Below are 27949 nucleotides of genomic sequence, written 5' to 3'. Positions count from 1 at the left end.
TTCCAGTTCAAATTCCGGACCACCAGGCTTTGACTTCTTTGATTTGTGTCCATTTTATGCAGAAAATCTTGATTCCTAATGACATTAACATAATTATATATTCACTTTGTGTGTGTGTGTGTGTGTGTGTGTAATCTAGAAATAACAATAACACAGATAAACTGAAAAGAATTTAAGATGTCTTTAGCAGCTGTTTTTGTTCTGGTTTTACTACTGCATTAGTCAATAGCTCCAGGCCATTCTCTGTGCCATTATGTCAGCAACTTGGCATATGGTTAAATTCATTTGTTACCCCTCATTTCTGTTTTTATTCCATTTTGTTTTATGGTTACGTAAAACATTTATATGGTTCCAAAGTCAAAATAGCCCTTAGCCATAATCCTTCCACCAGCTTGGGGCCTAGCACACCAAACACTCAAGTAGCCACTGACTTTTTCACCTGGGTATATGATCCATGATCCTTCTATGCCAAGTCATTCACGGGGGGGGGGGGGGGGGGGGACACAACTCCCACCAAGAAAGCCAAAGGCGTGAAGGACCATGATTTGCCCTAAAGTTCAGCTCGATTGTAGTTTTGGGGAAATTTGCAAAGGAAAGGTCAAAAAGCATATTTCTCCCAATCCTCCGGCTTCACCCAGAGAGTGGAGAGCAGAGAGCAGTGGACGACAGGAGCACTGGAGAGAGAAGGAGTCCCTCATCTCCAGTTCCACCCAAGCTCTGAAGTCTTCCCCGCCCCCCTTTTTCACATTATTATAGAAACCGTCAGTGTTTATTTTCCTTTAAGAAATGAAGGGATTCTTTTTCTGGTTTAAAATGGAGATAATAGGCATATAACATCATATTAGTTTCAGGTGCACAACATGATTCAAAATTTGTACATATTGTGAAATGATCACCACAGGAAGTCTAGGTAACATTCATCACCACACTGTGCCTTTTGTCCCCTTGTGATGAGCATTTTAAAGATCTAATCGCCTAGCAGCTTTCAAATATACAATACAATATTATCAGCTAAGGTCGCCATTCCACCCCCAGGGCTTACTTATTTTATAGCTGAAAGTTTCTGCGTTTTGACTCCCTTCACCCATTTCCCCCACCTCCCCACCACCCATTCCTACCTCTAGTAACCACCAATCTGTTCTCTGTGTCTATAAGCCTAGGTTTTGTTTTTGTTCTTATCTTTATTTAAATTCTACATGTGAGATTATATGGTATTTGTCTTTCTGTGTCTGACTTAATTCACTTAGGATCGTGCTTTCAAGTTCCATCCATGTTGTTGCAAATAGCACCATTTCCTTCTTTTTATGGCTGAGTAATATTCCATTTTGCATACAGACTGCATCTTCTTTATCCATTCATCCATTGATGGACACTTAGGTTGTTTCCATATCTTGGCTATTGTACACAATGCCGCAGTAAACATATTAGTTTACTATATGGGGTTTTAGTATTTTCATTTTCTTCACATAGATACCCAGAAGTGGGATTGCTGAATCGTATGGTAGTCCTATTTTTAATTTTTTTAATATTATTTTTAAAAAAATGTTTACTTATTTTTGAGGGACACAGCGGGGAGGGGCAGAGAGAGAGGGAGACAGAGGATCCAAAGCAGGCTCCACGCTGACAGCAGACAGCCCAATGTGGGGCTCAAACTCATGAACCGTGAGATCATGACCTGAGCTGAAGACACATGCTTAACCGACTGAGCCACCCAGGCACCCCCTATTTTTAATTTTTTTGAGGAACCTCCATACTGTCTTCCATAGTGGCCACAACAATTTACATCACTACCAACAGTGCATGAGGGTTTCCTTTTCTCCACACCTTCCCCAACACTTGTTATTTTTTATTCTCCTCTTTCTTAAGATTTTCTCTTCCTCAGGTCCCTGCCTTTTATAATTATTTCTCCATCTCCCTGGCCTTGCCTCCTCCAGGTGCAAGAGTCCTTTGTTAACGTTCTAGCACAGATGAGATCACCATGGCCCATAGCCAATGACTATTAACTGCAACCTTAGCTTGTCACCACTCATATAACACCTGAAGTGTCCCTTACCTTTGGGGTCACTTCCAACTCTAGTTTTGACATTTCTGGCAGAAAAAAAAAAGTGAGAAAATATCCTACTCATTACAAATTGGAGGGGCACCTGGGTGGCTTAGTAGGCTAAGTATCTGACGCTTGATTTTGGCTCAGGTCATGATCTCACTATGGTGACATGGAGCTCCACATCAGGCTCCACGCTTGAGATTCTCTCTCTCTCTCTCTCTCTCTCCCCCCCCCCCCCCTCGGCTCCTTCCCCCGCTCGTGCTTTCTCCCCTTATGAAATCCTTTATGGGTGTCCTCACCCCCATTATCCAGGGCATAAGGGGGGATCTAAATGAGATAGACAATCTAACCCTAAAACAACAGATGCAGGCCATTGGCCTTACCCTAACCACCTTACACCACTGGGTCAGGGAACGATTACCTGTGAATCTGACCACAGACGTTCACCCCTTTAAACCAGGAGATGCAATATGAATAAAGGAATAAAATATCCAACCCCTAAAACCATTCTGGAGGAGCCTGTTCACTGTCATTTTGTCCACTCCACCTGCAGTACAGGTAGCCGAAGTGGGTCCCTGGATTCACTACAGCAGAGTGAGGCCGGCATCTCGAAACTGGGAGTGCATTCCTGATCCACCAACACTGTGTAAGCTGACCATATGGAAGAAGCAATCTGCAACTCCAGAGGCTCTGGGAGACTGCAGCCCTGCTTTAGCCACTCCGGAAGCTAACTAATCTATGCACGGCAGAAGTTTGAGGAATCGACAGTCCGATGAAACAAAAGACTGTCCTTATTTTCTATATGTTTCCTTACTGTGATGCACTGTCACTCCCCGTTTCTCACTATTATTGTGATTCTTGCTCTACTCTTTGCCATAGGATTGGCCGAGGCCCTCCCCGGCCGGCTAAAAATATGAAGCGAGGTTTCTGTTAACACTCACCTTCTTTTTGTGGATAGAATACTTCGTTGGTACCAACATGGGGAACCAATGGACATAAGAGACTAAAAAATTAGATCCCCACAAACCTTATAGTAGGACAAAACACCCCAGTCCTACTATCCAGGCTTGGCTTCTTAAAAGCTCAATTATTGGGTAAAGAAACTGTCTTGCCTAGTGCAGAAAAAGTTCACCGTTGTCTCTGTTCAAAACTTAACGTGCCTAGGCCAAAGATTTTATAACTCAACTACCCAAAAAAAACCCAATGATGGGGTCCCCAGATAACCTTGAGCCAGATCCCCACCCCTTGTCTAACTTGTCTCATCTCTGAGAGGCCTGGGACAATGTCAATGTGGCTATCAAATGGCAGGCCTCAGGTGGACTATACTAGATATGTGGGAGAACAGCCTATATAAATAAACCTCTAAACCAAGGTGATGCTCTTTGACCCTAAATAAAGGGGTCCGAGCATCCAAGGGGGGGGGGATGTCATAGGGTGTCCTTCCTAAGGAAAGAAAAAAAAAACCCTCAACCTTGCTATTCACGTACTTGACAACATCCTTTGCGACCTTGTAACATGAGACCACTTAATCAAACTATGTGTTATATATGAGAAACAAGTAAAAAATATATAAAAAACTACCCTACGTGGCGTTCGGGGCTCAGTTGTTTGGATACAACCCAACTGAGCGGTGCCACTGGCAGGAATATAAATTGCTTCCAGAAAAGAAAAGCTTCGGTGTCGGTGTCACGACTATCAGTGGGAGAATCCTGCTACACTCTCACTGATCTCTCAGTATTTACTTGGGGAACCGATTTTTTGATCCTGGCTCAGGTAGAAAGGCCAGCATTCTACAATTGTTATATGACCTCTTAAACTCAAGTTAGCAGCATAACCATTTACAGAAACCAAATATTCTCTCTTTTGGCTCCAACCGTGCCATTAATCTGAATCATCCCGTGTACTGACGGAAGGCTATAGAAGTGCAGCACCGGCAGGACTGGGCTCACTGTAGGTGACCTGCACGATTTCCAATCGTGCACGCCGAATCAGAGTTGCAAAATCCAAGGAAAAGGCCATTTTCCCGCAGGGCCCCGGAAGCCGGGCGCCACTTTCCCAGGCAGACGTCCTCAAGTTCCCGGATCCTCACCCGCCGGTGGCGCGGTGACGGGAGTTTCCCCAACCCCGCCCGCCCTGGCTCCCACAACCAATGAGCGGCTGCGGGCCTTTTTGGTGGGCGGGGCGCGCCTTAGGAGCCTTCCCGGTAGGCCTGCGGCCGGCGCGGCGCCTGACGTCTTTCCGTTCTGTCACGTAGCGGTTAGGGCGTGGCTTCCGCTCCGGGCGCCTGAAGGAGACTTGGAGGGTCGGGGCTACGGCGCTTGAGTTGTTGGGAGTAGTCGTCGCCGCTTCTGCCGGCAACCCATGAGGAAAATGCTCGCAGCTGTCTCCCGCGTGTTGTCGGGCGTCGCCCAGAAGCCGGTGAGGCGGCGTGGGCGGCCCGGGGTAGGGCACCGGCGGGGCCCGGGTCCAAGGCGGGCCGGACGCTGGAGAACGCGGGAGGACGGCCCGGGCCTCGGGGCGCGCGGTTTGGTGCCGCCTAGGGCGCTGCGGGGCGTCCGGGGAGCCGCGGGTCTTTTGTTTTTGCTTTCGCACCGTGCATTCCGCTCCGACTCCGGGACGAGGGGCTACTGGGCCCTTCGGCGGTTAATGGGGACGGGAGCTCTGCAAAGTCCGCGTGGAGGTCAGCTGCGGCTCCTTGCGCCTGCTAAAGCTGGTGTGCTCCAGAAATGCCCGTTCATTTACTGCAGACAGAAAAGGGGGCCTTGGGCTTCCTCGAGTCTCCAGTTGATCCTGCCCATTCATTTTAAATTTTCCTAATTTTATTCCTCTTGACTGAGAGGCCATATAGTACGTTAAGAGTGTGAAATCCGGAAACTGGTCGTGTTCAAACACCTGCCTCACCATTCACTAACTTTGTGACTTTGGGCAAGTTTTTTTAAACCTCCGGTGCTCAGTTCCCCTATCTCTAAAGGGAAGATAATACGTACGAGTACTTACCCCATGAGGTTGTCGTGAGGCTTAAACGCGTGACCCGTATGTAAACCTTTCCAAATAGTGCCTGGTACATAGTAGGTGCCATCTGTGTTCAATGTTATTTCAATGCCCAGTGGGTATACATTTATGGAACACCTGCATTCAGCTTTGGAGGGTTAAGACCGGGTCATGCTCACCAGAAAGCACCCCCCCCCCCCGCTCCCCCCCGCAAACCTTCCCCTTAAACGTTGAGGTTTTATTTGGCAGCCGCTTCAAAGGCAGTCAAGCAGAACCCAGAGGAAACCGCCCTCCCCCTTACGTACGCTTAGGGTAAAAGGAGCTAAAGAAAACAGCAGTGGTGATTGGAGGCTGCGGCTCCAGCTCTTAGATGTGCCTAAGACCTTGAACCATTTTGACCTCTTAGGTAGTGGAAGGTAGTGTTACTGGGTATAACTGTAGCCAAACTTGCCTTGCAATTCAGCTTCTAGTAACTCTCCCAGGACTTTGTGGCACTTCTGCTTAGTATGGGCAGATATCATCGAAAGGTATGAAGTATATAGCCTTTTGGGAATCCCATTGACTGAAATGACTACAAAACACAATTTGGTTAATCAGTTATTAGCATGTAATTGTAACCAGATCTACCTGAAGGATAAGCACATTTAAGTGTTATTTCTGTATATCACATGATACGACCAACACTTACTGAGCTCTTAACAAGCGCCAGGCACTAGGCTATTTAATCTCCACAACTGCAGTTTTAAGTTGAATGTAAGTAATAGAAACATATTTTCAACATTACATAAAGGTCTTAGTTCGGTATTATGTTACATTTAAAGGGTTGCATTAGAAAAGAAAAACTTTGATAGAATTGGTGATATTCTACAGAAAGAGGAAAATTGGTATGTGAGTTTTCAAATTACTGTCACCTGTGTTTCTCTGTGAATACAGAGAAGTCATTTAATATCAGACTCTCATTCACTCAACTGTCCAAAATACTCCTGGTTGTGTTTTGCAGTCTTCCGGCAAGTCGTTGGCTTGAAATGCAAATTGCACTTCATCTCAATAAAACTTTGGCCTCCTCAAAAATCAAATAGAAATGAATTTTGGGTTTCAGTGATTTGTTAACTGGATAAAACCAGAGCGGAATATAACTTCATTTAGTCACAAATTTTTATTGAGAGAAAAGATTATTACAGCAGAAATAGATTCTTGAGGATGAGAGACAGTGAAAGAGTTAATGCTCCTTACTTTGAACCCCCCCTCTTTTTGGCTATTTTGCATGTTTCTCCTGATGCCTGTATATGTGGCATTAATTATACTAAGGCACAGAAAAATATTTTGAAGAATTGTGTATTCAGCGTGGATTATGTGTGTCTGTGGGCTGAAACCCTGTTTAATAGCTCCTCCCTGCGACAGAGCGAATCAGGTAATTAGTGTTTCCATAAACTGTAATAATTGATGAGATGTCCCCAAAGAGCTCGGTGTACTTTAAGGTCTTGGGTCTAGTGTGCTTATTTATCAGGTTTCAGTTGTGTTAATACAGGTTGCTTAGAGTGTTCAAAGTGTTTTAGAATCAACATAGATGTATACGTTCTTCTTTGAACCTATACTTCTTAACACTGAAAAGATCATTGTTAGATGAACTGGACAAGTTTCTCGTTGCACAGTTTGCCACACATTCCCAGTGATTCTGGGTTTGACACTTTGATTTCCAACAGTGTCGTTAAAATGAAGCATATCTGATGTTACTTCCATCAAGACAGAAACAACCTGTTTCCAATCATAGGTGATACAAACAAGTGTAAGGAACTTGTCCTTTAACAAACTCATTGTGTGAAGTAGATGTAGTATTAATATCTTAAAGAATCTTGTAGAATTAATATCTTAAATGTTGCTGTAATTTATTACAATGTTCACTTCTCAGGGGTTACTGGGGCCGGCCTAGGTGGAAGCCTTAGGATGTTATTCCACTCTTCTCTCTCTGCTTGCCACCTTTCAACCAACCCACAAAACCTTTAGAAATTGGATGCTAGCACCTTCTACAAAATGAGAGTCTCTAAAATGAAAGCAGAGAGCCCAGGGTAACCTAAGTTACTTAAGTACCTGTGATTTCATCTTTGAATGAGGTTGAGTGTCTTCAGTTATTTCACAGATTAAATTGCATTTAAAATTTTTATTCTTTGTCTTACTGTTTGTATTTCCAATATGATCCCTTGTTTTGTGAGAATTTCACTACCAGTAATCTTTTGGCTTTTTAGGTAATAGGTAAGATTTTTAATTTACACTTGTAGAATCTGAAATTTTTGAACCATTTTCCCTCTTTCGCTTGAATGGTTCCCATGTATTTAAGAACTTCAGAGTTTTTGTTTTTAATGTGAATGGGTTTGTCCATGGTCTCTCAAAGAGGAATCCCATTTAACAGAGAAGCTTTTTATGGCTCTCCAGAGAAAATGAAAGGTAATTTTTTCAGCAATCTCAACAGTTACAAATTATTATATACTCACACTTCAGATAGGACTTTCAGCTTCTTTAACTTCAGCTTCTTCAACTCAGCTCCTTTTACCCATTATGTGAGTGATTCCTCTAATTTTTGAGATTCATAATAATGAAACGATGAGAAAAGATATGAGTAGCTTTCTGGCAGTCATAATCTTTGGCCTTTCCTTCCTGCTCTTTATTATATAGAATTTTCTGTCATTCTTGGTTTCAACTTTAAGATGGAGAAAGAAAAATTTACCTCTTCACAGGTATGGTTGGTTACTGGCTGGTTTGGTCTCTAGTTTTATTTACTTTTATTAGTTAAGTTTTTATTTGAATTCCAGCTAACATACAGTTAACATACAAACATCAGGAAGGGAAAACTGTTGCAGAGAACAGTAATACTAGTTTCAGGTGTACAATAAAGTATTTCCACAAGGTCTCTAGTTTTATATATTTTTAAAAATACTTATTTATTTTGAGAGAAGGAGCATGTGCACGTGCAGGTGGAGGAGGGATAGAGAGAGAAACCCCAAGCAAGAACTGTTCTGTCAAGCACAGAGCCCGACGTGGGGCTCAAACTCCTGAACTGAACTGTGAGATCATGACCAGGGTTGAAATCAAGAGTTGGATGCTTAACCTACTGAGTTACCCAGCTGCCCCAAGGTCTCTAGTTGTAAATATTTCTGAAGACTACAGTTTCTGTAGCTGTATCTGGAAATTTATTTTGCATTACAAGAAATATTTCTGGCCCCACAACAGTATTTGTGAACCGGCAAAAATAATAGGTCCGTTTCATGATTGCCAGAAATTAGTTTGTCACCTCACCCCTCTTAGCTTCTGTCCAAATTCCTCAATTTTCTTCACGTATTCTAGGTATACTAATGGACTCTCTCTACCTGTAACTGAAGCATTTATTTCTAGTGTTGAGGCATTTTTCCTCCAGCAGTGTCATTGTTTTGTTGGCTTTATCAGATAAGGGTATATTGATAGGTGAAAAGATAAGTAAATAATAGATTTTTGTATACTTGGAGGTGCATTTAGCAGGTCAGTCTTTACCCTTCTCAACAAGATCAAGTCCAGTGCTAGAAGTTGGATGGTAAGGTGACACACTGTAGGAACACATCACAGGTACTTTCTGTGGGATGTCAAGAATGTGCTTCAAGTCTCCATGAAGAGAAGTCATGTAACTTTACATATCAGCGTGTGAAAACGTGGCAGAGTGTGGCTAAACTAATATAATAATAGTAATTGGTTAAATGTTTGTGGTCCGGTCTGGACCTTGGTCATCACTTAGCAGTATTTTTGCTGTGAGCAGGTATGTTCAGTCGAAAGTGAAAAGGAAACGTTTCCCCCATCTTTTTACCACCCAAGCAGTGACAGCCACCCATAACATCAAGAAGGGAACATTGTTGCAGGGAACATCTCTCCCTTCTGAGGCTTCAGGAACAGCCTACTGAAGACCTAAGCTGTTCAGATTATAAAATGTCTGTCAAGTCCATTGTTTTTAAGTCAGGGAGTGCTAAGTATCTTTTCTTTTGTCTTGTACATGTCTCACAAACATATTTATCTCATACTTTGAATAGTTGGAAATATTTTTTTTTATGGAACCATTTCATAGAATGGTGGTTTGCCTGAAGTAGGAATGGAATCACAGTTTTATTTGAAGAAGAATTCTGAAAGTAAAGCTTTAGCTTGTTCAGTGTATAACTATAAACAAAGCTCAGAGATTGTCTAGTCTTTTCTGTTGGCCAGTAACTTCATTATATTTTCAATGTAATTTTTTTGGAAACAAAATGGCTAAGTGGACGGGTTTGACTTTTTTTCCTCCTTTCTGTTTCCGCTGTTTGCCTTCAGGAAGGGTGTATAATCATGTTTCATTGGCCAAAGCATGGAATCATTTTGAAGACAAGATCCCAACACAGTGAAGAGAAAGGAAGATAAACCCATGAATGTGTTGGGGCTTATGAAAATTCCAGGACTGCATCCTGATAATTGGTTAATAATAATGACTTTCAAAAATACCTAAAAATAAAAAGTACTGATATATTTGTATATTTTGGTCTTTCAAGGCAAGCAGAGTGCTGGTGGCATCCCGTAATTTTGCAAATGATGCTACATTTGAAATTAAGGTAAGAGGTGTTTTGCTTTGTGTTAATAATATTTCCACAGGTATACTTTGTTACCCAGTTTTACCTTTGAAATCGAACATTTTGATATTCGTGCTCTTTTACCATTTTCTTCCAAATGTTCTAGAGTCAGAGGTTCAGAGAAGTTTAGCAAAAGTTAGAATTCACTTTTCTTGCTCAGCAGCTTGCTGGTGTTTTGGGGAGGGGGAAGGGGGGAGACCTAAAAAAATTGAAGACTTAATCCAAAATTTAGAATGTGTTTCAGTAAAATATTTCAGTAGGAATAGAGTGCTTCTTTAAAAGTTTGTCTTTCAACCTGTAACTCCTTTGACTTCGAGGGGTTCTCAGTGAAAGTCGTCTTAGAAATATTTCTTTTCTCCAAAACTCCATCCCATTGCACAGTGAGCTTTATGATTTAAGGAGTCAGAAGCAATATGTAGCATTTCCAATGTGCTCCTCTGCAGCTTTTTGAATTAAATATTGTTGCGATATTAGATCTTAGAATGGGTTGGCAGTGTTTATGTTGTAGTAACTGGAAGTTAACTGTCTGATTCCATTTCAGAAATGTGATCTTCACCGACTGGAAGAGGGCCCTCCTGTCACCACGGTACTCACCAGGGAGGATGGGCTCAAATACTATAGGATGATGCAGACTGTTCGCCGAATGGAATTAAAGGCAGATCAGCTGTATAAACAGAAAATTATTCGTGGTTTTTGTCACTTGTGTGATGGTCAGGTAAGTGGTGGTTTTGTAATAAAACCATGTTAGATTTAGGAATTTAAGTATGGTTGTTTTGTGGTTTTTTAATTAGCACGGGGTAGGGGCAGAGAGAGAGAGAGAATCCCAAGCAGACTCCACATTCAGCACAGACAGAGCCCATTGCTGGGCTCGGTCCCATGACCCTGGGATCAAGACCTGAGCCTAAATCAAGAGACACTCAACCAACTGAGCCACCCAGGTGCCTCAGTATGGTTTGTATTTACTGGTTTTTACCTTGCCTTTTGCATCAGAAGGACTCGAGACTGGCTTGTCAGAGTAAAGATGAGAATGCCAAGACCTGCTATGAAGCTTACACTGGAGAATTTTTTCACATGCCCTTGTGCCTTACATGGCACTGTGATCACCTGTACTGGATATACTTTTTGGGGGAAGGGTTTTCATTTTGATTTTTGTCTTGTGGATTTAGGCCAAGGGTTACAAATTCAAATGCCTGTGGGGACTAGCTAGGTGGAATAAATGAGTGAAGAAGGCCAGCTGTACAAAACTAGAGAACGGTGACTAGGACTGGTAGTGACCTTGAGCAGGCAGCCCCTCTGCCCACCAGGGCATCATAACTTGGTTCTAGCCGGTTGATGCCATGTGGACATATGAGATTAGTGCTTCCTATTGTTTGTTTCTTCTAGAGAAGACAGAAGTCTGGATTTTCACATGAAATTCCCCCAATATTAATGTTGATGTCTAATTCGGGATTTTTTCCATATCACTCTATGGGCTTGAAACTGTACATCTGTGGATTGCCGGTTTGCAGCTTCTGGCTTGTGCTTTACCCTCTACTCTGTTTGTGATGAAAAATAGAGCTCTTTTTGTGGTTATTAAAGAGTTCCGCTAGGCCAAATGTTTCCTAATATTCTAGGGATTCTTTTATCTAGAAATGTGAATTGTATTGACTCATTGCTGCTCCTTCTTTTAATGCAGGAAGCTTGTTGTGTGGGCCTGGAGGCCGGCATAAATCCCACAGACCATCTTATCACAGCCTATCGGGCTCATGGCTTCACCTTTACTCGTGGACTTTCTGTCCGAGAAATTCTTGCAGAGCTTACAGGTTTGCTGTTGATTTCCAAAAAAAGAGAAATTACTGAAATAACTTTGCAGATCTCTCATATTAAGATGCTATTACAACTTAACATTAAAACCTTCTTGAGTTAAAAAAAAGAAAGCCTCTCCTTTTGGTGCTCTGGTACCTCTCTTGTGCTTTTGAGTAAACTGACCGTTTTTGAGGTCATCTGGTCCTTCAGGTAGAAGTTTAAAAATGTTAGCTCCGTAAAATCAGAATACTGTTGATCACTCAAGCATGCCAGTAGAAATCTAGCAGTCATAGAAAGTAAATGGGGTAGGAGCATTTCATTGTATGCAATTTAAATTCTAGGAATCTTTTTCACGTCCCCTTTGACTTTTGAACTGTTCATTGTACCAGTGTAGGGGAAATCAGAAGATGTTTATAAGTGGAAAAAAAGTCCAGGGTATCATGCTAACGTCTAAAGGATAAAGGTCAAGGACATGAGACTGGATTGGTGTTCATGAAAGGATGTAGTGGAACATATATTTGCATAGAGGGATGGGTGCTTATACAGTTGAATTAGCCTGTGAGTCCCCGTGGTTGACCCTCTCAGTAAATACTTGGCGTGTGGTTTTCTTTTGTATATTTGGTTTTTGATGTGTATATGCTGCCATTTCTAGGACGAAGAGGAGGTTGCGCTAAAGGGAAAGGCGGATCGATGCATATGTATGCCAAAAACTTCTACGGGGGCAACGGCATCGTCGGAGCTCAGGTGACCCGAGATGAGGATGAGGATTGCATGCTTGCCTTGACTTGGCCTTAGACCATGTCTTAAAGATCTTCACACCCCAGAGAATGTTCCTCTTGAAGTATTTTAGGACTGTGGGGGCTTGGTGTACTTTTTTTTTTAATTTTTATGTTTTTAGGTTATATTTTATATTAGAGAGAGAGAGAGAGAGAGAGAGGGAGACACAGAATCTGAAGAAGGCTCCAGGCTCTGAGCTGTCAGCACAGAGTCTCAAACCCACGAGCAGTGAGTTCATGACCTGAGCCGAAGTCGGATGCTTAACCGACTGAGCTACCCAGGCGCCCCAGGGGACCTGGTGTTCTTTAAAAGACCTGTTGCTTCATAGCCTACCATTTGATCAGTTAATAAACAGGTTTGGACAGTGATTTAAAATTCTTTTAGGTATTTGTCAGGTTTTATAAGGAAGCAAGAGTCTGTAGTAACAGCTATACCTTCACCTTTTCCATTTAAGTACATTGATTGCTTTGTCATATCCACTTTGCCGTACCTCTTCCTGCTATAGACTGCTGATGCTAGTGTCTGACAAGGAAAGGCAGGTGATCAGGATCTTAGGGGCCTAGTTAGAAATAAATCCAGCTTTCTTGCTTATGTAGTCCTCTTCGTTCTCATCAGTTAGTGAATAGTGAAGAAGTAACAGTGTAAAAATGTAACTAGATTGTTTGGTTTGTTTTCTAATGAAATTCTATTATATGTTAAAAAAAAATTAGGTTTCATGTTTAGTAGTGGCTCTTTAGTAGTGGAATCTTTGCAGAAGTGTTGTTTCATGGTTGAAAGAGAATGAGAATTATTCATGCTGTTTTACCAGTTTGTAATTATGGGGGTGGAGTAGTTAGAGATAGCAGTGGAAGAGGGAGTTTGCAGTGATACTGTAATTTTTATCTTAAATTCTGGCCAGGAGTTAAAATACGGAGCATTAATTTCCCTCCTCATGGAGGGAAGTTGGCTAACATACAGTCTATACAGTGTCCTCTTGGTTTTGGGGGTAGATTCCCTTGATTCGTTGCTTATATACAACACCCAGTGCTCATCCCAACCAGTGCCCTCTTCAATGCCCATCACCCATTTCCCGCCCCCCCCCCCCATCAACCTTATGGTTTGCCTCCCTCCCTTTCTGTTTGTAACTATTTTTTTCCCCTTCCCCTCCCCCATGGTCTTCTGTTAAGTTTCTCAAGTTCCACATATGAGTGAAAACATATGGTATCTGTTTTTCTCTGACTTACTTCACTTAGCGTAATACCCTCTAGTTCCATCCACGTTGCTGCAAATGGCAGGATTTCCTTCTTTCTCATTGCCAAGTAGTATTCCATTGTATATATAAACCTCAGTGGTTCTTTTCTTGGTTGTCCTTAATATTAGGTGCCCCTGGGAGCAGGGATTGCTCTGGCCTGTAAGTATAACGGAAAGGATGAGGTCTGTTTGACTTTATATGGCGATGGTGCTGCTAACCAAGTGAGTATATGCCTCTTAAGTTTTTAATAACCATTGCAGTTTTATTTCTAAAGCGTCGAACGTTCCTAGTTCATTTATAGAGAAAGAATATATTGCTTATTAGTTGAAGTAGCCATTCGTGGAAAGCTAAAACTTGGTTTTATGGCCAGATTAAAGGTTTACTTCATGGCCTGTTTCACCAAGCGCTTTGTACGGGCACACCCGTGAGGGAACTCTCCTTTGCCTCTACCTCAGTGCTTCACAAACGCTTGGCGGCTGAAAGACCTTTTCACATTTTACCCCGTTGCAAACCAATTCTTCAGTCAGTACCGTAACGTACATTCTCTTGGATGCCCTGGCATCGTCAGACTCCTCTCACGGTCTGTGAGCCGCGACTCTTTCTGTACTTCTGTCATGGCCCGAGTCATCACCAGCCCGTGCACGATACTCTGAGGCACTGCTCTGGATGCTGATTCTCAGGCACTGGTTCACTCTGGTTATCCATCGGGTCTCCTAGCATTTCCATTAAAGCATAAAAGCAGGTAGCCACAGAGCCAGTGTGTTTTGTACTACTTCCTTGACCCCACTTAACAAGTGGTGGTATTTGGTTTGTGGCTTCCTCGGGTTGCAGAAAGAGATGTTTGCTGCTGCTTGTCCCTGACACACACTCGTTGGTTTCAAAAGCTGGTTTGTGGAAGGTGAGGCATTTCATGTTTTGTGAAAACTTCCTGTGTCAGAGGGCAGCTGCGGGGGACGATGAAGAAGTCTAGAGAAAAATGGCAAAATGAAACCATTTGAACTTCTACATACTTCCAGGGTCAGATATTCGAAGCTTACAATATGGCAGCTTTGTGGAAATTGCCATGTATTTTCATCTGTGAAAATAACCGCTATGGAATGGGAACATCTGTTGAGAGAGCAGCGGCCAGCACGGATTACTACAAGAGAGGTGACTTCATTCCTGGGCTGAGGGTAAGGACACCTGGTGTGAAGCCAGGGCTACCCCCTTGATGCCTCTGCGTGACCTTGACAATCTCACACACATTGAAGAGTTCTCGGTTTTTAGTGCACAAATAGGTCCTGTAAAAATAAAATGGTTTTAGGTTGATTTATGTTCTGCCCCTTTCCTGTGTATTAACAGGTAGATGGAATGGATATCCTGTGTGTCCGGGAGGCGACGAGGTTTGCAGCCACCTACTGTAGATCTGGAAAGGTAAGGCTTTCTCTTAGGCCTGTGGGCTAGAGATTTCTATTGATGTTTGTCTTAAAGTTAAAAGAATGCCTCCCCTGTGTCTATCGTAGCTCTTCAGGGGTAGCTGGTAATTGAGGTTATGTATAAAGTAGAAGCAGAGTCAAGTGAATCGGGGCCCTTTGTAAATAGTGTGGTCTTGGTAGCTCACCTTTTGGGAAACGAAAGATGCCACGTTGCCTCCATTTAGGGCAAATCTTTTGAGTGCTTCCTCAGCATTTTGCCTTGTGGTTTGCCTCCAACCTCTTGTGGTGTGCCTCCAACCTCTACCCACCCATCCCCTCCATAAGCCCCTCGAATGAACACTGGAGACCCTCACAATGTCTTCTATAAGTTAAATATTATGGTTCAAGTGTGTAATCCTAGTCTTCCTGTTCCAGTTGAGAATCTCGACCTTTCAGGGAGAGCAGTAGAGGAAGAGGGCAACAGTGAGGTTGGCGAAGGTGCCATCAGAGCTGGTGGAAAGAACGATGTTCTCCCTAAGTTGGTGTTGCACAGCCCAATAATCCTGTCCTTAGGGTCGACCTTTCAGTGACCTCCCCTGTGTGGTAAGATTCGGACAGCAGTGATGCTAGTGGGGCAGGGGGTGGAGCAGAGGGGGAAATGTAGAGTATGACTGAGGTGGCAGTGAGCTCAGCGGTCTGTATTCAGACTCCCAAGACTAGAAGAGGTCCAGGCTTGGGAGGTGGGTATCATTCCCCTCTTCCCCAGTTCCTGAAAGAATATGTGGGGTACAAACATATGTAGAAACGTCATCACCGGTTTGTGGTATGTGTTGACTTTCCCAGCCTGATCTTGGAACTAGAGGAATCTAGAAACCCCCTTAGCCCAACCCACTGCGCTTCTCAGTAGCTCCTGGATGACACAGAACAGAAAGAACAGTTGACAGTTCCTGAGGAATTGACGTAGGTCGGGTGATGCAGTAAATACTTCTCATGTGTTCATCGGCACAACTCTTGAGTCCGGTCCCTCATCTGTGAGACCGGAACCTAAGGCGCAGAGCAGTCAAGGGTACATAGCTGCTGTACGCCACAGCTCAGACCGGACCCCAGGCACTTGAACTACCGCACCCAAACTGCCTGGGGATCCTAGATCCACCCTCTCCCCCTCAGTGTTCAACCTCGTCTTCTGGAAGGGGGCTGGCGTAGCAGGAGGAAGGTGTCCTAGGGGTGGTCAGGCTGGCCGGCAGAGTCACAGGGTTAAACAGCAGATGTTGTCCATGACTGCCGTCTTTGTCACACACTCGCCAGATCCGTGTGCAGCAGGATTGGTCGCCAGCCCCTCTGAAACACTGCGTGAAATGGGGGGAGGAGATTCACCTACCCAGCCTAGCTTTAGTTCTTCTGCCTTCTGTACTTTCCAGCACATACAGGTTTGCTTTTAGTCTTATTCTGTGAGATCTTATGTTCGTGTTTTTCTCTAGCTTTCTAAAAGGATCCAAATGTTTGTAGATCATGTCCTCTGTGACTGAGGGGGAAAACTAGATAAGATAAACTGACACCCTCCCCCTTGGTGTCATAACTGCTAATAGGTTTTTCTTCATTAAATCTCAGCTGTTTCATAGGATTATTATATATCAAAGACCATGCTAATAAAATGATTAAGATCAGTGGGCTCTATAACATGTTAAATGCCTTTTGGATTCCAGTAAGTTCCTGTTAAGAATGAGGAGGAGGGGCACCTGGATGGCTCAGTCAGTTAAGCATCCGGCTTTGGCTCAGGTCACTGTCTCATGGCTCATGGGTTTGAGTCCCGCATTGGGCTCTGCACTGACAGCTCAGAGCCTGCTTCACATTGTGTCTTTGCCACTCCCCCGCTTGTGTTCCCTCTCTCAACAAACATTAAAAAAAAAAAAAAATGAGAAGGATGAAACGGAATACACAGGTATTAGAAATGAGAACAGCTACGTCAGGTAATAGGAATTCTTGACGACTCAGCCAATTTACAGATTGACGAGAAGATCTTTGATTCTGAAAGGATATGCTGTGCCCATCATCTCACTCTCCACTGGGTTCTGTTTTAGGGGCCCATACTGATGGAGCTACAGACTTACCGCTACCACGGACATAGCATGAGTGACCCTGGTGTCAGGTACGGTCATGGGAAATCTCAGTGTGGTGTCCCAAGTGGCTGGGCTTTGTGTGTGGCTACTCACATGAAAAAGCAAGCATTTCTGCCTTTGCTTTGGAAGCCAGACACCAGTGGGCTTCATGCGGTGAATTAGTTGACATCAAGTAAAGTAGTTCTAGGAGTCTTTGCCTGGAAGCATTCTGAAAATGCCTATAATACATAGCATGCACTATGCTCTTGTTAGCAAGAGCAGCAATAAAAAAAATTGCAGAGGGGGACGCCGGGCTGGCTCAGTAGGTAGAGCATGCGGCTTTGTGTCTCCATTGGGAGCTCGGGACCCACTTTCGGGGTAGAGGTTACTTCAAAAAAAATTGCAGAGAGAAATCATTGCATAAACAGGTCGACGGTATGGAGAGTTTATATATTTAGGGGCATGTAGCTTTTGTAGGCACCACCCCCATGAAGACTCGGAATCTGAAAAGCTGGCTGGTGTGGAGTGAGGCCACCTGGCACGTGGGGTATTCAGCATGTTGAAATCTATCAGTCAGAGGTAGGTTATGGTAGGAAGATAGTTTTACTTGTCGATTTAGTAATTCTGGCATGTAATGCTGCCATCCCAGCGTGTGACACAGTTAAAAGAAGTAGGTTTAGTCAGAGTAAGCCCTGACAAGCCTTGGAGTAGATTGGAGTTCTAAGGGAAAAGGTTATAAAGAGCAAGTGGGAAAAATGTCCTTGGTGTTTGCAAAAAACAGTAGAGCCCTTCCTTGTGGGGTTATAGGTGACTTAGGACAAGGAAGTACAGTTGACCCTTGAACAATACAGGTTTGAACCGCATGGGTCCATTTGTTACAGAACGGTATTTTTCTCTCTGATTTTAACACTTTTTTCTAGTTTACATTAAGAATATAATACACATGTACAAAATGTGTTTTTTGGGGGAGTCAAAATTTGCAGATTTTCTACGGGGTGTATGGGGAGTTGGTGCTTCTGACCCCCACGTTGTTCAGGGGTCAGCTGTATCATAGAAGAGGGATCGGAAAACCTGCTGTCCGAGGGTTTGCTGGCCACGCTTCTCTGGGGTCTTCACGTTTGCTTCCTGCTTGGCATTCTGCCTCACAGTCTGTAGTTCTCACCACCCACATCAAATGTAGAAGCTCAGAAGGGTGGGACGGTGGGCACATAAAGAGGCTCTACCCCGTCCTTCCAACCCTTCATCTAGAGCCAAGAAGCAAATAAAGGCTTGGCCCCTGTTGTCAGAATGCCTGAAAAGCCGGGGGAAGTGCCAGGGTAGAGTTTCCTGTCAAAGATACTAAGCAGCTCTTACAGAATTGTTAGAGGTGGGGTTCTTGTATTTTGAAAGTAGAATTGCACTGTTCCCACAGTGACAGAGGTATTGCTGTGCTCCCTGTCGGAAACACTCATCTGTATTTCACAGAACGGTCTTTGCTGTACCGGAAATGTTCTTACCTATTCGTTTGCCTCCCTGTAGTTACCGTACACGAGAGGAGATTCAGGAAGTAAGAAGTAAGAGTGACCCTATTATGCTTCTCAAGGATAGAATGGTGAACAGCAACCTGGCCAGTGTTGAAGAATTAAAGGTAGGCTCTCTGCTCTCCTTTCTGGGCAACGCGTTTTTCTGCACACAGAAAGCTGCCGCTCCTGGGGGAACTGCCTCCGTAAATGGGAAGGTTTCACAGCACATGAATCAGTCATATTTGCAAAAGCTTTAACCCTCCCGGTAGCACCGTTCTTTTTTCCCTAAAAATAGACTTTGGATGTTAAATTCATAAATGTTCCAAAATTTAAAAAAACAATCATCACCTTCAAAAATAGCAACTATTAGCACTTGTATACTAGCAACAGGTTCCAGGTAGAGCTAGTTGGTACCTAAGCTGCTGTGTGTTCAAAAACCTCCCGAACTGTAATCTGATTTTTAGGAAATTGATGTTGAAGTGAGGAAAGAAATTGAGGATGCTGCCCAGTTTGCCACCGCTGATCCTGAACCGCCTTTGGAAGAACTAGGCTATCACATTTACAGCAGCGACCCACCTTTTGAAGTTCGGGGTGCAAATCAGTGGATCAAGTTTAAGTCCATCAGTTAAAGGGAAACTGCACATCACGGATGGTGATACTTTCAACTGTAAGGGACTCTGTGTTCTCCACTTTTAACATTAAGCAAGAAAAACCCATAAAAAGAAAGGATGTAGGCTAAGATAGTAATTGCATGCGTTTTGTATAGTGTTGCGTTGAAAGACGTTATTGCACACCTAAGTATTTCGTGTGAAAGTTACAAAGGGTATTTTAGACTTAAAATTATTTCCTTAAAATAGTTCTATTTCTTTTAATAATTGAGAAGTATTTGCTAAATCGTATACATTAAGTGAAAAATGGCCATTTCTACCTGTCCAACTCTGCCATCATTCGAGGGGAGTAGAATCGTTCCCTGGACCCTTGTAGTGGCACGTGTCCATCACCAGTGTGTGTGTGGAGGCTGAAGCCAATTCACACTGACCACTGCTCAATAAAACGCAATATTTATTATATCCAGGCAGGGTATAGAAGGACAATTCCATTTTTAAATAAGACCTCTTCATTTATATATTAAATACAAAACATAGTTTTCTATGTGCATTCAGTATCAAACAGAAGGCATATTCTTAACATTTTAATCTTGTAAGTACCCCATGGTACTTTAACCTAGAACAGTGATGCCAGCCTGCTTTCCAGTAAGTGCTATAGGGTGTACGGAATTTTCATCCGTTTTTAAGAACGCCATACTATTCTGGGATGTCAAAATTAGGGTTCAGTCACTGTTCTCACAATGCTAAGGTTCCACTCACCTTTAAAACATGTTGAGAAGTAACAACGCGTTTAAAAAACCCATCCCATTTCTTTAAGTCTTTAAAACTTCAAGGTCTTAAATAGCGGTGGTTTCCTTGTGTAAACTCGGTGAAATTCATGTCATGTTAACAGAAGTTTAAACAAAGACGACAGCTCTTGGCTCCCTCTATTCCCTGGCTTAGCTGACAGTTTCAGCCTCATCTTGTGAGGCCAGGGACCCCTGAGCCTTTCTTCTGTACTGGGAGACTGCTGTCCAGAGCCTGCAGAGGAGACCGCCACTAGGAAACAATCCAGAGTCTTTTTTAGAGTGGTAAGAAAAGAACTTCAAAACCCCACCAAATACCTGGGTAGCTCTTATGTCAAAAGCTATGTTAAGTAATTCTAGACTTGTCTAGATTTGCCAAAATGCAGTCCCTAACTTAAAGATACGTCCTCTTGTATTTGTGCCCAGTAGGAAGGGGACGTGACCTGCGAGGTATGTGCAGGAATGCCAGGTTGCTAGAGAATAAAAAGGGTTGGATGGCGCATGGATGGCAGAAGGTGGGAGGGGGAGAGCTTTTGTGTTTCCCCTCCCTCTTTCTGACTCATCCGCAACCTGATCCTAGGAAACCTCCAGAGTTGGGGGCTGAGATTGTGGCTTAGAAAACACACTACCCAGATAGGAAATTAATTTCAATGAAGGGGGAAAGTTACCAGCCCTCTGTTTTCTACTGCTTTATTTAAAAGCATAAGCACAGGGAAAAAAGTCATTTTCTGTTAGTGTTTTGAAGCCATTCTTACCGTAGTCTAAGGTGTCTTAGATCTTCCTTAGTGATATCATTTAGAATATCAGAAAGCGTATAGCCCTCTTCAACAATCTGAAACAGACATCAAATACATAAGAGCTAAGCTGCTATTATTATTTGTTATTATTACAGCATAGGAATGTTTTTTTGTTACAAATTTACCTTTTCTATTGTACTCGCATCTGCTCCTTTCTCTTGTAACCAGTCTACAAGCTCTTTATCTGTTTTCTGCCCATGAGACCCAGGTGGGGATGCTGGGTTCTCTGGAGTATCTGCAACGATGAGAGATTTGTTTTGTTGTATATTAATTCTGCAAAGATAAGTTGAATGAAATAAACTATTCCAGAACGTAAATGTGACTTGAAAGCAAATTAATTCATTAAACCCGTCTTAGCAGCTCTAGTCCACAGTGCACAACATCACACAGTTCTTGGCTTCACTTTCCAGAGATTAAAGGAACCACAGGTAAGGGTGATTTTCCTTCTTTGGAATTTGATATGCTATAGGTCTACCACTTTAAATGCTTATTCTAGTCTTTAAAATGCCTTTTGTAAGGAATCCCATCCTTATCTGCACTGGAAATCAAATGAGGAAAGAATTCAGTATTGAGATTTTTGTACCAGAGCCTACCCATTCTACATTCCAAGAGGCAGCTGTAGCCCTTTTGTAGGCACACAATGAATTCAGAAGGTAGGTAGTAAATCGCCCTGGTTAGGTATGCGGTAAGACATTTTCATCACCCCAAAAAGTTGTTGTGGCCTTGAATAATCCGTGCCCTCCCTGCCCCCATTCTGATTGGTTTTCTGTCCCTGTAGTTTTGCCTTTGAGTACTGCATATATAAATATTCCATACTTAGGAAGTCCTAGTGTGTAGCCTCTGAATCTGCGTTCACTTAGCATAATGCATTTGTGATTCATCTGTGTTTTTGAATGTACCGGCAGTTCCTTTTTATCGTTAGTATTCCAGAATCTACTGGAGTGCTTGCTGGTTTCATAGAGAATAACTGCAGCAGTGTCAAGGCTGACTAGACTGTCAGGCATATTTTCAGTGGTCTCGCTCCCCCAAGTCAGAGCAAGTGGAAAATTACTCACCATTAGATTTGAACTGTAACTGAAGATGATATAATTCTTGAGTTTTCTGCTCTAGGGTTTGCTGTAGAAGATTCTGGTACTCTCTCTCTTTCTGAACTAGGTGTTCCAAAAGTCTGGTTAAACAAACAAGCCATTATCCAGAGAGAGCCTAACCTCATTCAGTTCCATTCACAAACATTTGTTGAACCTTACAGGCTGAGAAAAAAATTACACAGTCCCAACAGTCTGGTTGCAGCCTGTACCTGGGCACCTACCTTGTGTTTCCTCCCTTTGAAAAAAAAGACCAGCACTCAGGGCATGGGTCTATTTTGTCTCAAAACCTATCAGGAACCAGAAAGATAACCTGAGGGTGATCAGTAAACTCAGCCAGGAGGGATCTGATAATTACAACTTGTCTCCCTGTGTCAGATCAAGTTGCTGAAACTAATTCTCAGGCTCTTTCTCCTCTGGGGAGGAGGCCAAGGAGCTAGAAGCCCTGCTGCTTCTTTTTTTAATATTTATTTCTGAGACCGAGAGAGCACGTGCAAGCAGGGGAGGGGCAGAGAGAGGGGGATAGAGGATCCAAAGCAGGCTCCGCACCGAAAGCAGCGAGCCCCATGTGGGGCTCGAACTCACAAACTGTGAGATCATGACCTGAGCCGAAGTTGGATACTCAACTGACTGAGCCACCCGGGTGCCCCTGCTTCTGATGGACAGTGGTGGGAGGGAGCCGGCAAAAAGACCACCTCAAGTGGGAGGAATACAGCTCCAGACGTCTGTGGAACCAGTGACTGCTAAATGCTTCACAGGGGCTGGCCTCCCACTCAGGACAGACCGGGTGCCTCCAGGCCACACCACTCTGGGTGGGAGGTGCCATCCTCGTGCTCTACCTGACAGCAGCTAAGGCATCTCCATGCCGTAGGGACAGGCGTGCTTGTCTGCCATCTGTAGTCGGTTGCTGTCATTACTAATTCTACTGAAACTGCAAAGTAACAGAAGGACTATCAGCAGTGTAGATGAAGAGCCACTGAGCCCGTATGTAACAGTTTAGGAATTTAGTAATTATAAACCTTACCAGAAAATTCATTTTTTTTTACATTTATTTTTGAGAGGGAGAGACAGAGGAAAGGTGGGGGAGGGGCAGAGAGAGAAGGAGACAGAATCAGAAGTAGGTTCCAGGCTCTGAGCCGTCGGCACAGAGCCCGGCGTGGGGCTCCAGCTCACAAGCCATGATCATCATCACCTGAGCTGAAGTCGGGTGCTCAACCGACCGAGCCGCCCAGGCGCCCCACCAGAAAATATTTTAAAGTGGGGCTGATTATCACGAGCTTCCACAGGTGTCATATTTTAAAAGCTTTCACAATTTTGCTACCGCCACCTATTAACTACAACTCCAGGTCTCAGGGCGCCTGGGTGCCTCAGTCAGTAAGGGTCCGACTCCTGATGTCTGCTCACGGTTCGTGGGAGCGAGCCCCACGTCAGGCTCTGTGCTGATGGCGTGGAGCCTGCTTGGGATTCTCTCTCCCCCTGCCCCTCCCCACTTGCAGTCTTTCTCTCAAAATAAATAAGCTTAAAAAAATGAAAACAAAAACCCTCTAGGTCTCTAAAAAGAAGTGATTAGATCTGCCTAAGGTCAGACTTCAGAGATCCCTGGACTGTATACCATGTTTCTTCCAAAATATGGATACCTGATACCATATCTCCCTGTCAAGTATTAATTGGCATTAGTAGTGATCATATGGCAACAAGGCATCATCTGGAACCAGCACCAACTCATTTGCTCTGCCCGTGGGTTCTGTCTTTTATAGGTCTACTCATGTGATTACCCAGGGCAAACGGGACTCATTTTACTCATTTGACAAATATTTTCGAATATCTACTATGTGCCAGGAAGTGAACAAAACAGACCAGCTCTCTCGGGGGTACCTCACACCAATGCCAGGGTCCCCTGGCTGGGAAAGAAGGCCACGAATGCCTGCCGGCTAATCCTGACAAATCACGCAGAAGAGATTCAAAGAGGGGAGGGTAAACTTCTGCAGGGTCAGGGTTCTGGGACACCAACCCCTGGCTTGGCTACGTCCGTAGGGGCAGGCTGCAGCTGTCCGCTGCTCTCTGCCGGACTCCCACACCGTGCCAGGGGGCTCATCTTGGTGAAGAGACAGAAAAAACTCCCCAGACGCTGGTGCCTTCGGCACGGCTGATCGCTCTGTGCCTGGTGGCAAGGCATCGCAGCTCTCTGATTCCTAACGTTAAAGAAAGGGAGGCTTTCTCCCCCAGTTGAAGCTGAGACCACCCCCTTGCCCACTTTGTTGGTGAAGATGCTTTTCCGAGACCCGGGTGAGACCCTCAGGCAAGCAGAGTGATAACCTTCCTGGCCCAGGTCACTGTCCCACCCCTGCCCACCTGTTGGTTTCTTGCCTGAGCTGGCCCAGCTGGAGGCTCAGGTGCCGGTGGTGGAGCTGCTGGGGCTGTGGCTCTGGGGCGCCCGCTGACGGGGGGCTGCTCCCTCGGTATGCCGCGTGCCCTTCACTCCTGGGCAGGTCTGCGGGGGGAGAGTCGTCCTCCACCTCATCTGGGTCCTTCTCCTCCCCTTCGGTCTCTGACGTGGGCTCGAAGTGGGCTCGGAGCTCTGTGAAATGACGGAAGGAGAAAGCACCGTGGTGACACAAGGCCAGGGCTCACTGGAGCTTCTGTCCTTATGCCAGCGAACGGGAGTGTTCGGAGGCTGGCCCAGCGAGGCAGTGCTCCATCAGGGGACTGCTGACGTTATAAATAAATGGGGCGGAGCCGTTACTCCGTTCTCAGCAGTGAAAAGATGCTCACGGCCAGTTTATAGATGAGCAAACTGAGGCTGAATGACATTAAGTTAGTTAGCCAAGGATGGCTTTACAGAGGTGCAACCAGGCTTCCAACCTGGCCTGGCCTGGGTGGTTCTACTACAGAAAAGGTGCCCGCTTGGAGTGGTGCGTGATGAAGTCCTGGGGTTTAACGAGAACCAGGCAGGAGAGGACATGACAGGGAGGGAGCAAAGTCAAGAGAGGAAGCGGCAATGTCAACACGAGTGGTGCAGAGCCTCCCCCTCCGAGGATGAAGTCACCGCAGGAGAGAGAACTTGGGTATTAAGCGGCTCTGTGGCTTCACAAATGACAAATGAGAGGTACAAAAGCCAAAAACTGGGGCCCCTGGGTGGCTCGTTAAGCATGTGACTGTCCACTTCAGCTCAGGTCATGATCTCGGTTTCATGAGTTCAAGCCCCGCAGCGGGGTCTGTGCTGACCGAGCAGAGCCTGCTTGGGATTCTCCCTGTCTCTGCCCCTGCCCCATTCACGCTGTCTCTAACTGAAGAAAGCAACTTAAAAAAAGCCAAAGATTTCTAGAGCTACCCCATGATGATTCTGACAGGAGACGGAGCCCGTAGTAGGCACCATCAAGCCACCAGTAGGCATTCCCGAGTGAAGGGCGGGGGGGGGGGGGGGGGGGCACTGCGGGATCCCGGCCCTCAGGCCCAGGGCTCCCTCTCCGATGACAAGTTTTGTCTCTGTGCAGTCTCCTTGGTTATGGGTAGGGGACACAAAAGTATGGCTCCAGAAGTTGCTAGCGTTTGCTGAATTGCAGGGAAGTATACTGCCCAGATGGGAAGGAGAAAACCACTGCTGAGCGCGGAGCACACGTGTGACCTCGCCCGTGGCCTGAGCCCGCCCTGGACTGCGAAGGCGGCACGCTTACCCGGGATGAGAATGCTGACCGCAGCCTGCACCGCTCGCCGGATGATGGTGTCCATCGCAAACATCCAGTGGGGCCTAATTAAATGGTTCCTCAAAACTTTATTCACCTATAAATCACAAAAATCCAGATTTCTGGTCTGCTGTACGTTCAAGAAATAGGAGTTCTTACGAATTCTAGTTTACTTCTACTCAGAGATAAAATGTTAACCGTGCTGCCCTGCATCTCTACCTGACCTACGTTCCCTCCGGACTGGGTCTCCCTCCAAGCTGACCCTAAGTCATGCCGGGTCTTCGGGATGGGTGCGGTGATCGGATCTCCCGCACCGGGCTCGTTGTTGTTTACTCGGAGAGTATTTCTGGTGCACCTATGAAAAGTCAGGCTCTTCGCTGGGGGCGTGGGACACAAAGCTGGACCAGACACGGTCTCACGCCTGGAGCAACTCACATCTGTCTGCACAGACACATAAGCTTAAACCCCATGCCTACGCAGCTGGCAGATGCCACTTGTTCCCGAGTCCTACACTCCTGCTCTTAGTGGCCAGAAACAATCCCCTCGTTCACCTGTACTTGCATATTCTGTGTTTAGAATGAACTGTTGAAACTAGGGATTCAGGTGTACACAGAAGAGATGGGGACTAGGGGAGAAGATGGTAACTGAACTCCAGGGGTCCCGGCTGTGAGCCACTTCAGTGGGCTTCCTGCCTTCTAGCATGTTCTCTAGAGCCAGACCGGAACACTTACAGCATCCTGAAATCCAAACAGTACTAGATGAATCTGATTGATGGACGAGCTGTCAAAGTCCAGGTCCATCTTTAGCTTTGATATCGTGGATGCCATCACTCTGTGCTCCGGGGAGCGGATGAAGTCCCTCAGGATCCCAATTATTTGCTTGATGTGGCCGGCTGAGAGATGCAAGTCTTCTGAACTCTGATCACCAACCCCCCCCCCCCCCAAAATAATTTTCACTGAGTAGGTCAGAGAGGGGGAAACTCAAGATGTATTCTGTGGGCTCCCCAGGTGAGAACGGGTCTGTCTGGAATTCCCCCCAGATCTTCATTAGGCAGCCCCCCTCTCCTCACTGCCCCACCCCCCCTCTAGGAATGGTTTTGTCGTCCTGTTGAACCCCTTCTAACTGATCCCCCTCTGCCGGCCCCTGGTAGAAGGTACAGTTCATAGCAGGGCAAGTGGCCTTGACCTTCCCGCTTCCAAAGTAAGTTAAAATGCAAACATTTTGGGGCGCCTGGGTGGGCTCAGTCAGTTAAGCGTCTGACTTCGGCTCAGGTCATGACCTCGCGGTCCGTGAGTTCGAGCCCCGCGTCGGGCTCTGTGCTGACAGCTCAGAGCCTGGGGCCTGCTTCAGATTCTGTGTCTCCCTTTCTCTCTGACCCTCCCCCATTCATGCTCTGTCTCTGTCTCAAAAATAAATAAGACATTAAAAAAAAATTTAAAATGCAAACATTTTTATCCATAACCTTTCCCCCTAAAGTGGCTGTTTTCCCAGCTTCTGAGGGCAACTCAATGTGTCCCTGCAGCTGGGGGTTCAAAACGAAGGGTTCACGTGGAGTAAAGGGCAAAGGCTGTGAGTCCCTAAGCTTCGTGCTGCATTTGGCTTGTTTTTACACCAGGGGGCAGCAGCACTCCATGCCTCGGTTCACCGCAGTGTTCCGCAAATGCAGGCTTCGGTGGAGTCTTTTTTTTTTTTTTTTTTTTTGCTTTGTATTTTCTTTTGTCTTGTTGGAAGAGGGAAGGGCATTGGGAAATACTTATGGTGATTACCGTAACTTTGCAAACGGTCCAGGGCAGCAGGAGACTCGTCCCTGTTCCGGGACCTGGTGCCAGGCAGAGGGGGCGGCATGAGCAGCTCCCCCGACCCGGCCCTACCTGGACCACGCACTCCTGCAGGTTGGAAGCCACCTGGTTCTGCTCCTCCCAGAGGATTTTGTACAGCATGGCGCGGCACTCACTGTCTTTGCGCAGCAGGAAGAGGCCCGGGTCCCTGTCCTCCGGGGAGGGAGGCTGCGCTCTCATCTGGAACGCTGCGGACAAACACATGCGACAATCCCCGCGTGTCCTGGAACAAAGTCTCCAGGCTGGGACGCCACGGGGGAGGGGCTAAGAGGCGAGTCGGCAGTCCCCACCCTTAAGGTGAAACTGCAGGAGGCAGGCAGGTGGAAGAGAGATGCAGTGTTTTTTTCTAACCCCCACAGCACCAGTTTTGAGAGAGGGAGAGAGAAGGGAAGAAAGGGAAAGAAAATGGGGACGGTGGGAGGAGGGGAGGAGGGGCGGAGGGGATGAGAAAGGAGGGGAAGGAACAGGAAGATGGGGAAGTGACCGCAGTGAACACGCTGCCGCTGCCCGCCGCCTTCACCTGCACTGTTGGCCGCCCTACTAACCGTGCAGAAAGCTAAAGCCCCTGGCGGCCATCTGGTTTTCACCTGGGAGGGATTTGGCTCCTGGCCCACAGTGTAGGGAAGTGGGTGGGCCGTACCTATGCAGGGGGCTGAGCCGGTGCTTGGGTGCCCGGGCCTTCTCGAAGAACGCGTCCATCTGTGCATCAGAGTCGGGGAG

General features: G+C 45.4%; 2 protein-coding genes across 2 annotated transcripts in view; one reads left to right on the top strand and one right to left on the bottom strand.

The window, feature by feature from the left end:
• The first annotated feature begins 4305 nt into the window (after nt 1–4305).
• On the top strand, nt 4306–20940 carry PDHA1 (pyruvate dehydrogenase E1 subunit alpha 1). The gene is made up of 11 exons (XM_019431660.2): nt 4306–4462; nt 9571–9630; nt 10190–10363; nt 11324–11450; nt 12086–12177; nt 13570–13662; nt 14458–14613; nt 14783–14854; nt 16914–16981; nt 18450–18558; nt 18898–20940. The coding sequence occupies exons 1-11, from the start codon at nt 4406–4408 to the stop codon at nt 19060–19062; spliced, it is 1173 nt and encodes a 390-aa protein (XP_019287205.2). The 5' UTR covers nt 4306–4405; the 3' UTR covers nt 19063–20940.
• The window catches only part of MAP3K15 (mitogen-activated protein kinase kinase kinase 15), a 123895-nt gene continuing 115251 nt past the window's right edge, over nt 19306–27949 (bottom strand). The window contains 10 exon segments of the mRNA XM_053891780.1: nt 19306–20079; nt 20582–20658; nt 20749–20858; nt 21679–21791; nt 24061–24286; nt 25383–25488; nt 26123–26308; nt 27263–27395; nt 27397–27417; nt 27870–27948. Of these exon segments, the coding sequence (XP_053747755.1) occupies nt 19980–20079; nt 20582–20658; nt 20749–20858; nt 21679–21791; nt 24061–24286; nt 25383–25488; nt 26123–26308; nt 27263–27395; nt 27397–27417; nt 27870–27948 (1151 nt within the window). The 3' untranslated portion in view covers nt 19306–19979.

This window comes from Panthera pardus, unplaced genomic scaffold (assembly GCF_024362965.1).
Source record: "Panthera pardus isolate Hobbes unplaced genomic scaffold, ASM2436296v1 HiC_scaffold_27, whole genome shotgun sequence".
Lineage (NCBI taxonomy): Eukaryota > Metazoa > Chordata > Mammalia > Carnivora > Felidae > Panthera > Panthera pardus.
Note: the sequence above shows the minus strand (reverse complement) of the source record. Positions and strands in the feature narration are given on the sequence as shown.